The sequence below is a fragment of the Camelina sativa genome, chromosome 12, assembly GCF_030686135.1.
Source record: "Camelina sativa cultivar CO46 ecotype springtype chromosome 12, ASM3068613v1".
Classification (NCBI taxonomy): domain Eukaryota; kingdom Viridiplantae; phylum Streptophyta; class Magnoliopsida; order Brassicales; family Brassicaceae; genus Camelina; species Camelina sativa.
The window spans coordinates 10,679,747-10,694,485 of NC_141891.1; the positions used below are offsets into that span (position 1 = coordinate 10,679,747).

The 14,739-nt window shown below is 34.8% G+C and overlaps 3 protein-coding genes, 1 long non-coding RNA gene and 1 pseudogene across 8 annotated transcripts; 2 read left to right on the top strand and 3 right to left on the bottom strand.

Moving 5' to 3' along the window:
* Positions 1-3,942: 3,942 nt before the first annotated feature.
* Positions 3,943-5,390, bottom strand: LOC109127928 (putative F-box protein At4g22165 pseudogene; annotated as a pseudogene).
* A 1,255-nt stretch (positions 5,391-6,645) lies between these two features.
* On the top strand, positions 6,646-9,777 carry LOC104733397 (putative F-box protein At4g22165). 2 transcript variants are annotated; one of them, XM_087478866.1, is made up of 3 exons: positions 6,646-7,005; positions 8,908-9,341; positions 9,408-9,777. In XM_087478866.1, the coding sequence occupies exons 1-3, from the start codon at positions 6,649-6,651 to the stop codon at positions 9,775-9,777; spliced, it is 1,161 nt and encodes a 386-aa protein (XP_087334992.1). In that variant the 5' UTR covers positions 6,646-6,648. The 2 variants fall into 2 exon arrangements, with proteins under 2 accessions (XP_087334992.1, XP_010451277.2); XM_010452975.2 differs by having other exon boundaries at positions 8,908-9,777.
* LOC104731296 (uncharacterized) lies at positions 7,314-8,987 on the bottom strand. 4 transcript variants are annotated; one of them, XR_015574795.1, is made up of 4 exons: positions 8,554-8,987; positions 7,811-8,408; positions 7,554-7,631; positions 7,314-7,459 (listed from the first exon to the last, which is right to left on the bottom strand). It is a non-coding gene; the product is annotated as an uncharacterized LOC104731296 (long non-coding RNA). The 4 variants fall into 4 exon arrangements; XR_015574798.1 differs by having other exon boundaries at positions 7,811-7,929; positions 8,554-8,930; XR_015574796.1 differs by having other exon boundaries at positions 7,554-7,711; positions 8,554-8,904.
* Positions 9,778-10,970: 1,193 nt separating the features above from the next.
* On the bottom strand, positions 10,971-11,946 carry LOC104731298 (uncharacterized protein At4g22160). Its single transcript, XM_019233810.2, has 2 exons — positions 11,291-11,946; positions 10,971-11,196 (listed from the first exon to the last, which is right to left on the bottom strand). The coding sequence occupies exons 1-2, from the start codon at positions 11,680-11,682 to the stop codon at positions 11,130-11,132; spliced, it is 459 nt and encodes a 152-aa protein (XP_019089355.1). The 5' UTR covers positions 11,683-11,946; the 3' UTR covers positions 10,971-11,129.
* Positions 11,947-12,316: 370 nt separating this feature from the next.
* On the top strand, positions 12,317-14,396 carry LOC104731299 (plant UBX domain-containing protein 3). The gene is made up of 4 exons (XM_010450623.2): positions 12,317-12,751; positions 13,073-13,358; positions 13,478-13,573; positions 13,783-14,396. The coding sequence occupies exons 1-4, from the start codon at positions 12,603-12,605 to the stop codon at positions 14,161-14,163; spliced, it is 912 nt and encodes a 303-aa protein (XP_010448925.1). The 5' UTR covers positions 12,317-12,602; the 3' UTR covers positions 14,164-14,396.
* Positions 14,397-14,739: the final 343 nt, after the last annotated feature.

The window sequence follows — 14,739 nt, forward strand, 5'->3', positions numbered from 1 at the left end:
GTGTACAAGAGAATCTAAACTACCGAATATACTTTATACAATAAAGATTTTGGATATAGTCATATCTTTATTCTAACACGCAAGTAGTCTAAAACTGTGAGTTATGGCATTGATCAGAGTCGGTTTAGTAAGTATATATATGATGGGAATTAGATTTTGGTTCGTAGAGATTGCGTTGGAAATAAAGGAAGGAGGTGAGACTTGGGGAAGGATGAATAAGTCACGGTTGTGCTTACACCACCCTTAAAAGTCACCGTCCGTTGAGTTTTGTCCAAATGTTACGGTTTACATGTTTGCTTCTGTGATTAGTATGCTATATAATATATGTACGTTTGTTGAAGAATTCATACTTTTAGACCTTTTTCTCTAGCCTAAATACTTAGTTAGACTTTTATGAACTTGCAGCTAAAGGATCTATACAGATTGTTGGTCTGATAAGAAATATGAAGCAGGAGTGGCTACGAAGCTGTTAAGATTAACTCGTCCTTTGTGACAATGTGAAATTGATCTATAGCTATAGATCTTTTGTATAGTAAAATTATTAATTAACTTTTTTAAGCAGATACCAATACATTTAATTATATATTCCATCTTATATAAAGCCGTAATAGTTAGTTAAGAGCAAGTTTATTGGGGGGTTCATATAAGGGGAGTTCTTAAATTTTTTATGAATTAATTGTGTACTGTTTGGAATATAAGAACTCATGATCTCTTAGATAAAATTTTCTCTTTTATTGGTAGGTTTTTATTATGGGTCTCTTATTTTTGAAAATATTGTTTTTCAAAATTCTAAAATTTTAAATAGAATAGAAGTGATATAAATGTGTAAACATTTAAGATTTTATAAAATTAAAGAAATATTCCATTTTTATTAATTTTCAAACATACAAAACATAATAAAACATTAATACATAATACAACAGAAGTGCAATTTATAAATGGAGAGAAGGATTAATTATAAATCTATGTGATGCGTTTGAAATAGAAGCACCTTTATAGATTAAGCCAGATCAGAATGCAGATTTAAAGGATATCAAGTTTGAAATAGAGACTAACCTTGATCACTGCTATAGCAAAAGAAGATATGGAGCAAAGATTGTAACTGCATTTAACAAAAACAAGAGACTATTCAAAATCTGCCCTTAAAAAATAAGAGGCTTATTCAAAAACGGCAAAACACATACCCGCCCTCGAGAATAACTAGCATTTTCCCACCGCATAGATCACCCAGCATCTGTGTCATTCGAGAATAGCCAGCCGGTGTCACCTGTTAAAAAACAAGATTAGAACAGAACCGAGAGTTGTAAATTACAGCCCTCGAATATGAAGCTTACATCACATCATCCTAATGGGTCTCCTCTAGCTGCATCAAATCCCGCTGATATGATGACAAAATCTGGAGAAAATGCAGAAGCTACAAGGGACGGTTCCAGTTAAAATTAGACTAAACGCAGATTCAATATACTTTGTTTTATTAGAATCATGTCTAACCCACACACAAGATCACTTATCAATCGGTACACAAACACAAACACAAACAACAAAAAGTACTAATGACTGAACACAAACACTAAACACAAACACAAACACAAAATCACTTATCAATCGGTACACAAACACTAAACACAAACACAAACAATGACTGAACACACCTACTCGGAACACAAACTGACCAAATCGGAACACATGCACATCAAATTACCCTAATCCGTTTAAAGCCTCAATTATCAATCGGAACACAAACACACCAAAAATCCCAATTTCTCAAACAAACATCAAAAACCCTAATTTGCGTTACAAAATCAAATAAACCTAACAGTTAAACCTAATCATACTATTGTACTGAGATAAGATCTCCGCCGATGGAAATCGCCTCCGACCCAACACTCCATTGATTTTTAAACCTCCGATTCATCGGAACTTCTTTTCTCGGATCGAGAATTTTATCGCGACACAAAGAGAGAAAGAAAGAAAGAACGAGAGAAAGAGAGAAACCAAAAAATTAATCGCGAAACAAAAAAAATTTTGAGCCTCTATTATTCTCTCGTCCAACCAAAGAGAGACACGTGCCGTCTCTTAAACCCGAAGAGAGGCTGCTATATAAGAGGATCTCTTCAGTTTTTTTTCCTTTCTGATTTATTTTTTCTCCAAAAACTACTTAAAACCCCCCTAAAAACCCCTTACATACCACCAATAAACATGGTCTAAGAGGTATATGTATAATAATCAATACAATAAAACAAGAATGTGTTGCTCTCCTCATCTAACAACTCAACATTTTAGGTTCTTCTCAGCTTGACATCTCAGTAAAATCGTTAGTCAATAAAAACATTTCAAATAATACAACTCAGTATGTCTTAACCTATATTAAGTCTCTTTTCTTCTATGTCACTTTTTCTCTTGAACTTGAGTATAGATTTTAATATTTTGATTTGTTTGTCAATTTTTAATAAATTAATAGATTTTTAAAAAAAATGAAGCACAGGGCATATTGTTTTGCCACGTGAGATAAACAACATCGCCTAAATGAAATTAAACCAAACTTGACCGTAATATATAAACCGAAGTGGTTCAAACTTTGTTTCAACGAGAACCTTCCTCAGCATACACTAGTAGTATGACTGATTTCAGTATATATAACTAGAATGGGTTTTACTTTTACATAAGGTGAACCATACCCCATCATCATATCAAAAGCCCAATCATAAACCCCAAAAATGAGATGTTAATGACAAAAAAAATGTTTTGATGGATTTATTTTTTGATTAAACATAAAATAAATTAGGTTTCATATCCGAAGAATAGAATGGTTGGACAATTTTGAACACAAGTTCGACTCATATGAGTTAATTTTTCCGAAGCGAAAAAAACATTTTTTCATTATATGTTTAATAATTAATTAACTAATCTCATAAACATGTAAGGAAGTAGAGTTGATCTAACACAATCAAACAATTTTTTAAAAACCAAAAATTCTTAAAAATCTTCACGGTGTTGATAAAAACATTAAATATCAAATGCCAAAATTGATAAAATAAAACAACTAACAATCATAATAGTCCTCCAATACATCCTAATACAAGAAAAAAAATTGATTTTAATCTACAATTTCATTATAATAATAAAACTAGCAACACATAATAGCAAAAACCTAAAACCAAAAATATTACCAATGAACATTGTCAAAAACTATATTCATAATGATTTTTTAATTACAAACACATATAAAATTATCCAAAATAATAAAAAAAAAATTATATAAAACAATCCTGCGGTGTAGTGCGGGTACTATCCTAGTATAACTAATAATCCCCCTTGACATTTATATACATTTTTAGCTAGTTCTTCTTTTCTTCTTACTCAAATATTTGAATCAGACACTGGAATATAATTGAATATAGGAGAAACAGACCATTGACTTAGTGAATATTGGACTGAACAACACAGCTTATATTGGATTTTGATTCACAAATCACCACACAGATTGATCAATGGGCTATAAAGACAGATCAGATCCCATTATCTCAAACCCCTATATCAAAAAAGTTAACTTTCAAAATAACTACTTAATTATATCCCTTTGGGCTATGTTACTTTCTCGGCTTTTAGTAGGATACCCTTTACATTCTTTGTGGATGATTGTGTTGTTACTTGTTTTGTTAGCTATTGAGAAAAAATAATCTCATTAGGGGGAATGTCTACTAAAGTTGTTTATAGACTCTTTCATTTTTTTTTTCTCCGTCTCGCTACAGATTCTTTCACTAATTTAATTCGGTAAAGTCTTTCAACTGTGCTTATTTTGAAGTATTGATTATCAAATTCGCTAGTATAAAATATTACTCTGAAATAATTCAAAGATGTTCCCCTGCAGATCCTGTCATAACCCTAATACCTAAAAAGTTAACTTTCAGAGCTTACCTTTATACCAATAAACACTAGAGATTATTCCACAACAAAAGCTCATTTAAACAAGCAGCGTATCATCTTGTACACATTTGCTAGTTTCATTGGTATTTTTATCCTTTGTGTATACATATATCACATTAACTTAAAAACTAGCACGTCCTTAATAGTGTAAAACAACATACTTATTAAAAGCAAATAAAAAACAAAAAATATTGAGGAGGAAAACATAGCTAATAATTAAGATCAGTCACTTGTGACTTGTGAGGGAAACTTGGTATAAACCATCGAGCTCTAGAGAGTTGAAGGGGCGAACAATCAAATTTTTGCAGTAGCTCTATCCTCTGTGTCTCGAGATTGAAGAGAAATATATTACTTGTATTGTTTTCATGACTACAACCGCAATAGATGGAGTTTTTATAGAATCCCTCAATGTCATTGGCGGGCACAGTGATGCCTAGATCCAAAAGCATTGCCTCGTCACCCAAAGAATCAACCTTTTCATAATAAAAATCCTCTAACGACTCTGATGATGAAGAAATCTTGAAAACCCTGAAGGACCAGGTTCTAGAGCTAGGACTCCATATTTTTTCAACCTTGAGGACTTTTCTTGTTAATGTAAGAACAAGTTTTGTCTCAGGGCCAAAAATTGAATAGGACCAAGATCTATCTATGCAGGAGCATACTACTACTACCTTGGAAGTTTTATTCTCCATCACTCCAGAAAAATCTAAGATTTTGAAAGTACCAGTGTACTTGCTTAAGCAGTAAAGCTTGTGATCCTTGTAAACCATGTCACAGATTCCACGAGGTATCTCCTTTCTTGGTATAAACCACAAACCAATCTCGAAGTCCCCACAGAACTATATAATCTTTTGATTCCTCGTCGGACCAAAACACAGGGGATCCTATAGTCATAGCTGCGGACTTGCCCCGGTAATGATTATGTGACATGTGAAACCAATCATGTATGGTTCGTCTAACCTTTATCTCGCCAAGTTGTGACTCCACAGGAGGAAGGTTAATCCTCTCGAGGGTGAATAGGTTCAGAATATAGAGATTATATATTGAATCTTGCATAAGGAGCCAACTTCCATAGGTTGCAATACAAACTCTCTTTGCAAACTCAACACCAAGATCTTGCGTTTTGTAAAGTCTGTCTTTTTCCCCGGGATTGAACAACGTGCATGAAGAAGAACTGTTGTTGTTGTTGTTCTTGTCATTTGGGAAGAGAATCAACCAAGGGTAGATCTGATTTTTGGGCACGAATTGTCTCGAGGCAGAGTACCAAGACGAACACACCGATTTAGCTCGTTGGAAATTAACAAAGCTGAGGCGTTGGAAAACTAAGTTCAAGAGATCTAGAGGAAGCTCCGACCAGGTTTTAGGGTTACGGTTCTTCTCCATGGTAATATTGAGAGAGGCGGAAGATATCTCTAGAAAAAGTATTTTACAAAGCAATACGATTGAAGAATATACATCTCCAATATGACTTTTTTTTGGTACGGAACGAGGTCGGTTTTTCACCGTTTAATATTGGACTTTTCATGGCCTAGTTTTTATCCCTAGCCCATTAATCAACTAGTGTGTAACGATCACCCGGCTCTTCTTCTTTCTCAAACAATTAAATTAGACACTGGAGTTATAATGGGGATATAGCCATAAAAAAAACCTATTCATTTAGATAGGGGGTGGGCATTTAAACCGAACCACTAATCCAATGTATTTTTTAAATTAATTAATAATATTATTTAAACTATAAATTTGTGATCTTATCTATTACTACTTGCATTTGGTTTCTATTTTACTTTATTTTAACCTTTTTAATAAAATTTACTAAATATAATATAGATTTCATTATATTTAATATTATGTATTAATTTTAATTTTCTATTTTTCTAATTTATTTGATTAATTAACTTTATAAAACCATAATCAGTTTTATTTTCTTACATTAATTGATTTTTAAACCGAATTAAAACCGAACCAAACTACAACTAAACAAAACCGAATAGAACCAAACATAAATCGACCCAAACACAAACTAAACCAAACTAACTTCGGTTGAGTTTGGCTAGAGTTTTACTAAAACCAAATAAACCAAACTGAACCGAACCCAAACCAAACCTGAACTTAAACAGAAATGCCCACCCCTAATTGGAATTAGAAGAAATGTTGACTTTAGTCTAAATATAGACTTCTGATCCATAAATAGTACTCCCTCCGTTCTAATTTAGTTGTCGTTTTAGGATTTAATTTTTGTTTCATATTAGTTGTCGTTTTAGATTTTCGATGCAGATGTTTGATGAATATTTCAATCTTATCCCTGCTCCTTTAAAGTTTCAACCAATAAAAAAATTATAAAATATATTAATGAAGAACAAAACATAAAATTTAATAGTTTCCTTAATTTGTGTGCAAAAACCTTAAACGACAGTTAAATTAGAACGGAGGGAGTAACATAATATTGCATTGGCATTATCATGAAATTCATGTTCACACTATATTTTGGTATCAGTTTGGTATTAATTAGCTAAGTCACTAAGTAAACATGGAAACATAACCAGCTAAGGCTAATTAAATTGTTCACAAATTCTTAGCAACTTTAGACTGGCGAGCTATACAGACTGGGCCGATGAGGCCCATAGAAAAGATTACCTAAATCCTAGTATTGGTTGGAGTAAGACGGGGTAATAAATACGGAACAGCTCATGGTAAGAGAAAACATCCGATCATAAAGTTTTCATGGAGAATAAGCATAACCCTAATTTTCTCAGCGCAGATGTATCCAGCTACTGGTCCGATCTTCCTATAGATCTTTTGACTTCAGTGTTGGAACAACTCACCTTTGCTAATTTCCAACGAGCTAAATCTGTATGCTCCTCTTGGTACTCTGCTTCCAGAGAAGTCGTATCCAAAAACCATCAGATCCTTTGGCTGATTCTCTTCCCGGAAGAAGACGACAACAACAATTCATATTGCACGTTGTTCAATCCCGAGGAAAAACACAAACTCTACAAAACGCAAGATCTTGGCGTTGAATTTGCCAAGAGTGTGTGTATAGCAACCTATGGAAGCTGGCTCCTCACTACAACAAAAACGGTATTTGACGTCGGTCATTAGTGACTTTAACGTCATTTTCAAACTGACTTTAAAGTAATAACATCGGTTTAAAAACCGTCGTAACATTACGTGACGTTAAGTATATTAACTTCAGTTTATAAAATGACGCTTACTTTTGCGTCGGATTAATTAGCGTCGGTTTTAGTAATCTTAGCAACGATTTTCTTCCGACGTGTTCTCACTTGTAAACCGACGTGTATTTGTTTTTTTTGTTTCTTCTCCAGATTGTTTATGCTCATCAGTATATATAACTCAAATCTAAATGTTATTTGAAAAAATAACTCAAATTTCAAAAAGAACTCAAATAAAAGCTCCCTTAATTAAATAAATCTGTTTTACATAGAATATAAATGTCACTTTAACAGTTACACACATATGCCATCTTATTATCCATGTATCTCGCAATTCTCCTCTTCAGTTATTTGCTTTTGTTCTGGCATGGAATCATATACAAATACCAGACTTATATAAATATTATAAAAATTAATTAGTATACTATAATGAAAATGATGTGATGTGATTCTTACATGGTCGTTTGATACAATAGATGAAGAGTGTCAAATGCTGCTGGATGAAACATGTTGTTAACCTCTATATCTCCCTTCCTGCTCTTGCACAAGATAATTCTAAATTCAGCTCAACAAATGAAGTCAAGCAAAAAAATCAGTTCATCATTTAGAGGAAGCTGAAATACAAAACCAAAGACTTATCATATAACTCCAATGGCTAGATAAATTGTTCAGATTTTGGCAGTTTAAAGATTACTACAGGGAATAGCCATTACCTCTTCAGGATCAACCATATTTTGGAAAAGAAACCGGAAGTAGTACTAATCCAACTGTAACATCTCTACCTCTTGCATCAGTTGCCAATCCTGATCAATCGTCCACACCTTTTTCCAAACTAAAAATTGACTTATTCTCCAACAGTCTAAGGCCCTAAGTTAACATTCTGCAATCTCTTCTCACACTTTGTAAACAATCTCAAAACCATATACTAGTATCTTGATTAAAGAAAAAGCTACAATCTCTTGTTATTCACACCTATTGTAGCTTATGCTATAACTCATATGCCCCTGTGACATGTAAAACAAAACATATACGTAGTTGCTCTTCTTGATGAGCAACCAAAAACATCATTGCCAAAACTAGAGGGTAAATCAACCAAATTAAAACATTGGAACAAGTCCACGATGCTCCTTGAAGATCCTCAAAGATTATACTCTCAAGTCTCAACTTATTGAAGTCGTGGAAAACAAAAACTTGAGGCAGTCTTGGCTTAAATCAACTCCTTTTTCTAAATCGATATTGACAGTGAAAATTGAGCAACCAAGCTTCTCTTAGAATCAGGTCAATCTGTGACTTAATCTCTGGCCAGTTCCTCTGTACCAATTGAGAGCCAACAAAATGGATCGATGCATTCAAACACTAACATTTCAATTTTCCGCATAAACTATCACGATTCTAATCAATGTTCGAAAACCTAACGAAGAACATCTCCGATCAAGTTCCAAGTTAGAATCGATACCTGAGTTGGCGGATTCAAGATGAGAGGATGCTTGATCCGTCACAGAGAGCATCAATTTTAGATCTACTTCTCCGCCTCTGAGCTTGAATCCAAATTGATTGAAATCAGAGCTCCATATACCATAGCGAGGAGAAGCTTAGACGAAGAACTCGTAAATGGAAGAGATGAGAAACAATCGAAAGCTCATAAAATTATGTTAATGGAAGAAATCATTTTTTTTAATCTTTTAGATAAATGACACAAAACAAAATGTCGGTTTCTTAAGTGACGCAAAATTCCTTCCTAATCGAAAATTTTAAGTCGGTTTATCAACTGACGTTAATATACCGACGTTATCCAGCGTCTTTTTTGTAGTGCCTTATGCGAGATCCACGGTACAATCTCTACATTTTGAATCTTTTTACCCACGAAAAGATTGATCTGCCATCTGTGGAGTCACAACTTGGAACAACAAAGATTGAGCGAGGTTTAGATGATTGGTTTCTCGTTTCTAATGATCAATTCGAAAGGAAGGTCAAAGATTTTGGTGTGCGATCCCCTGTGATTTGGATTGACGAGAAAACCAAAGAAGATTATATAGTTCTTTGGGGACTTGGAAGTTGGTGTGTGTTTTATGCCAAGAAAGGAGATACCTCGTGGAACCAGGTTCCGGGATTATCGCATTGTCTTGACATGGTTTACAAGGATCACAAGCTTTACTTCTCTAGCACCATAAATAGTTTCACAATCTTAGATTTTTCTGGAGAGATTCCTCAAAAAATCTTTCAATGTGATATGCAGCTGTTTAGATTTGAGCTTCGTCGTAGACATAGACTAAGTAGTAGACCAAGTAATGCATGGTTCGTTGCTGAGACAAAACTGGTAGTCACAGTAACAGGAGATGTCCTCAAGGTTCAAAGAATGATAAGACCTAGGTCTGGATCCGAGTCTTTCCGTGTCTACAAAGTTTATTCATCAGCAGGGTTCCCCATATATGAACAAGTTGATTCTTTGGGCGATGAGGCAATGCTTCTGGATCTAGGTGTCACTGTACTCGTCGATAAAAAAGTTGAGGGACTCCATAGAAATTCCATCTATTTCAGTGGTATTCAAGGAAAGAAGAAAAATGAAATTGTTTTTTTCAATTTCGAGACACAAAAGATGGAGTCACTGAAAAAAATTGATTGTTCGTCAGTTAAACTCTCTAAAGCTCGATGGTTTTTACCAAGTTTCACGCGTACATGATTGTTTCTCAACTATATTATGTTTTCCTCTTCAATATTTTTTTGGCCATTAGCGTTTGAGATATAATGCATGGGATCTAATTTTCTGGAAGGCAGAGAAAGAGAAGATAACTTTTTGTTGTCAAACTATAATGTTTTTATGAGAAAATAAAAGCATGAGTAGGAAGATGTACCGTTCTTTACATAGGTTGACGACTCGCTGGATATAGATGCCATGACCAAGGTTACAGGCCAATTTACACCAGTTAATTAACCATATATCAGAACTTCCTGTATCGAAAAGCTGGTGTAGCGATACGGATCTCGCTGGTGTAGGAAGATGTACGGTGAGATTGTTTGTGTTCTTCCTCTTACAACAAGTAATGAAACAGCTAAAATACAATCAATTACAAATGTAGATGGAAAAATTGTGCTTGAAAGCACTAGCGACGTCGCATACTACGCTGATATTGGGATTGGTACACCAGCGAGAACTTTCCGAGACATTAGATTTTCCCTATGGAAAAGACTCGGGAAGTGCTCGCTGGTGTACTGATACCGATATCACCGTAGTTTGCTACGTCGCTAGTGCTTTTAGGCACAATTTTACATCTACGTTTGTAACTGATTTTGGTTGTTTGATCTTCTTGAGACCAATTTTGATTGTATTTGCAGTGGCGTTTAGTTAGATGACAAGAAAAAAAAGAGATCGAGATGTGAGAACTATATATGCAGTCATGCAGATGTATTTTACTATTTTAACATGTCATGCTTACTATATGACTTAACTAATTCATACTTAATTTTGAAGAACATGAACAACATACATTTTCTGTTTGTTAGCTTACAATTGAGTTTGGTGGTATGTTATTGTATGTTGTAATTCACACCACGTTTCTCTCTCTCTCTCTCTTGTCCAGTCTTACTCTGTTTTTGAACAAAGTCAAAGTTAGTTACTAAACAGAACAACTTCGGTTACAATCGTAAACTGTGCACTTTCTCTCTTACAGTTGAAACGTTTGTTGTATTCTATGGAAGAAGAACCAATATCTTTCAACAGTGAATGAGGAGGGTAGGCTACATGCCATCAAGAGCTCGAGGCCAAACTTGCTACATGGTCCCTTCTTAGGAGCAAGGTACATTTTCATATGTATAAGCTCGAGTTGTTAAATCCTCACTATGCCTAACGTTCATTAGAATTAGAAGAAAGGGTACTAAACAACACACCTTCTATTGGATTTTGTATTAATAAAATTATTCATTAGAGGTTAAACAAAAGAGTAAAGAAGTATCCTCCCTCGAAACACATAAAGAGTACACAATTCATAAGACAGTTTGACCTTTTGACTTTGACTTTTTTTTTGTTGTAATTTGTCAGGTCAAAGAGTTCCAAAAAATCAGGTTAAGTTGAAGTAATCCCAACAAAGCTAAACTCTTTTCCCTGCATTCATTACAGAACCTTTGTTAGTGTTTCTCTAATGCGGATCTTTTAACGGTGAAGGCCTGAAGGGGAGTTTTTGAGTTTAATTAATTACCTTGTGGTGGAGGAGGAGGGCTCATCGTGTTCTTCACCTTCTTCTGATCTCTTTCTCCTCCTCCCTGCCGGAGAAATCTTCTGTTCTCCGACGAGTAACGACGCCGCCGCTTGCAAATGAGTCTGAAGCACCATCCGAGTCAACTCTACTTCCATTTCCAACCTCCTCTTCTCAGCTTCCAACCTAGCTGCTTCACGAGCCTTGATCATCTCCATCTCCGCCAATTCCGTTCGAAGCAGAGAATCAGACAAGACTCGTATGATCGCCGACAGTCCTGTGGAAGTTGTCGAGTCAGAGCTCATGTTCGACTCGGTCCCGGAATCTAAACTCGAGTTTGACTCAGTCTCTGAGTCGGAGCTATGAGGATCATTGGAACCATCTTTACCGGACATGTTTTATTCTCCGACGTTAAGGATTGGCTCAGGCGGAGTCTTGCCGACTACTTACCCATAATAAAGTGTATAAAGTGATCAGTTTGGTAAAATATGGGCAGAAAAAGAGACAGTAGAACATGGGTTTTATTGTTTGGTATTTTGATTCTTTCCAACTTTAAAAGCTGATTAGACTAAAGTGGTTCCACTTTCGATTAAAAAAGCAAGCATTATTCACTTTGTGAAGAAAAGGTCTACAAAACTTGTTCATAGATTCATCAATTGCTCACAAGAAAAAAAAAAAACAAAAATTTGTTAACTTTATCGCTGCTAACAATTCGCTTAAAAGATTATTCGGAAATAATACAAAAAGGTGTTCTATCTTATAATTTCTCAAACACTAAATATCAAATATATATATACTCCTTCGGTCTCACAAAGATTTCACAAAGATTGAAGTTTTAGAAAAATTTATTTGTCTCCTAAAGATTGATGTTTTGAATATTTTTAATAATTTTTATTTTAATGATTACTGATGTTGTAGAGTGTATGGAGTGTAAAAATGAGAAAGTGGAAAAGTGAAAATAATAAATTATAAATTAATCATATATTTCTTCTGTTATAATATGTGTGTAAAATACTAAATTTCAATCTTGTGAGACAGAGCGAGAGTATATATTAACTAAAATTTTAAACTAATTATTAAATTAATCCTGACTTGTTTCTCGCTAAGCACACGCGCATAAGCGAACACATAATCAATTAACAAAGGCACGAGTCAGGACGTGGAGTCAACGCGCTTGGTTAGCGCGTAAAGCTTATTAGCGTATTTTATCATAGTTCGCGATTCCCTAATTCCTCCTAATAACTCTCTCTCTCTCTCTCTCTCTCTCAAAATCGTTTTTCTTTTTGTTTTCCGATCAAAGCAGCGGGAGGGAGATATGTCGTCTAAGGACAAGAAACCGTCGAAGCCAACGAGTGGTCGGACTGGTGGTATCCGTACGCTTTCCGATCTGAACCGTAGATCAGGACCTGATTCCGATAGTGACTCCGATGGACCTCAGGAGTATTACACCGGTGGTGAGAAAAGGTCGGTGCTTTTCAAAACCCTTAAATCTCAAGATTTCAGATTTTTTTTTCATATAATTCTTTTGATTTTTCAACTAATTTCATTATGATCTGCTTTTTAACTATGTTGTGTCCTTAAATCCGAGGGTTTATTGAATTAGATATTAATGAGATTGTTTGATTGTAGTAATTAGTGTAGCTTAATCTTGTGTTTAAACTCAGTGATGCAGTTGAGGATTAGTATGATTAATAAAACTTGATTGGATCTTTGCAGTGGTATACTTGTTTGTTCAGGATCTTTCAGAAACTTGATATGCTTTGTTTTATGTGTGTGTGTTTGCAGTGGTATGCTTGTTCAGGATCCTACGAAAGAACCAAAACACGATGATGTTGATGAGATTTTCAATCAAGCAAGGCAACTAGGAGCTGATGAAGGACCTCTTGAGCGTCCTTCTAGTTCTAGAAGCTTTACTGGTACCGGGAGGTTGCTTTCTGGAGATAGTGTGCCAACTGCTCTTCAACAGCCTGAGCCTGTGATTCACAATATTATTTTCTGGTCTAACGGATTCACTGTTGATGATGGACCTTTGAGGAAGTTGGATGATCCTGAGAACGCTTCTTTTCTTGATGTGAGTGTGGTGCTTTTCTTTGGTTATAGCTTACAGTTTAGCTACTGAGTTAAAAAAAAAAAAAAACCCTTTTCTTAATTCGGTTTTGGAATTATTTGTTTTTTTTTTTGTTATTGCAGAGCATTCGGAAGTCTGAATGCCCAAAGGAGCTTGAGCCTGCTGATAAAAGAGCTCCAGTACATGTCAATCTAATGAGAAGAGACGAGAAATGCCCCGTGAGTCCCCTCTTTGCTCTCTCTTTATGTCGTCTTTGGTTTGGTGTTCAGTATTTATAGCCTATTAGAGTGTTTAATCCAAGTTATTTCAGTTCATCAATGATAATAACCAAATTAAAATCTAACCTACTATGGACTAGTTCAGTTCGGTATCGAGATGCAGTAACTACTATGGTGGTAACAACACTGAAACAATTTTGCTTCTATAGGAGCGAGAGAAACCTAAGGTTGCATTTCAAGGAGTTGGAAGGACTCTAGGTGGTGCCAGCTCATCAACAGCTTCAAGCCTAGACAGCCTAATATCCGAGGTAGCAGCGGTTTCATCACCGTCACAGAGCTTTGTAGTAGATGAAACTCTTCCATCCACCTCGATCCAGCTTAGGCTCGGTGATGGGACACGTATAGTAGCTAAGTTCAACAGCCATCACACTGTCAACGACATTCGTGCGTTCATTGAGTCTTCTCGACCAGGGAATGCAATCAATTACACACTACAGGTCATGGGGTTCCCACCAAAGCCACTTACTGACCCTTCTCAGACCATTGATCAAGCCGGTCTCGCAAATTCTGTTGTCATTCAGAAATTCTAGAAAAGTTTCGTTTCTTTTTTTTCTTTTCTTATATTCATATGCATTAGAGAGAGATTTTAAAAAACTTGGTAATTGTACTGAAAATATCAAAAAAAAATGTTTAATCGGCGTATTGTGGCAAAACGAAGAAAAAAAACATATGATCTCTCTGTTTTTTTTTTGTTCGTTTGAATATGTGTTCACTTCTATACTTGTTACATATATCACATCTGAGTGGGAATTTTAGTTACAAAGTTTTCCTTTAGTCATGTGCAAGCTCTAACAATTTTTCAAATCTCACATATGATTTTGGGTTTTAGTAAAGTTCAATCTAAATAATTAGTATATGACAGTTTGGTATATCAAAAGAAATATCATTGAACTTTTGATTAAAAATATTCATGTTATTGGTGCCAAACTGGCTGTTTTGGACTTACCTAAATCCATGATTAATTTAGTTTTCATTCACTAATGTTTTGTTTCATCGAACACCAAAACTGATGATTTATTTATTAGCCGAAAGATTAAACACGCCTGGTACCATTCTAGATTTATATACAAAACATTGATCTTGTCAGTATAAAAAAAAACTTAGAT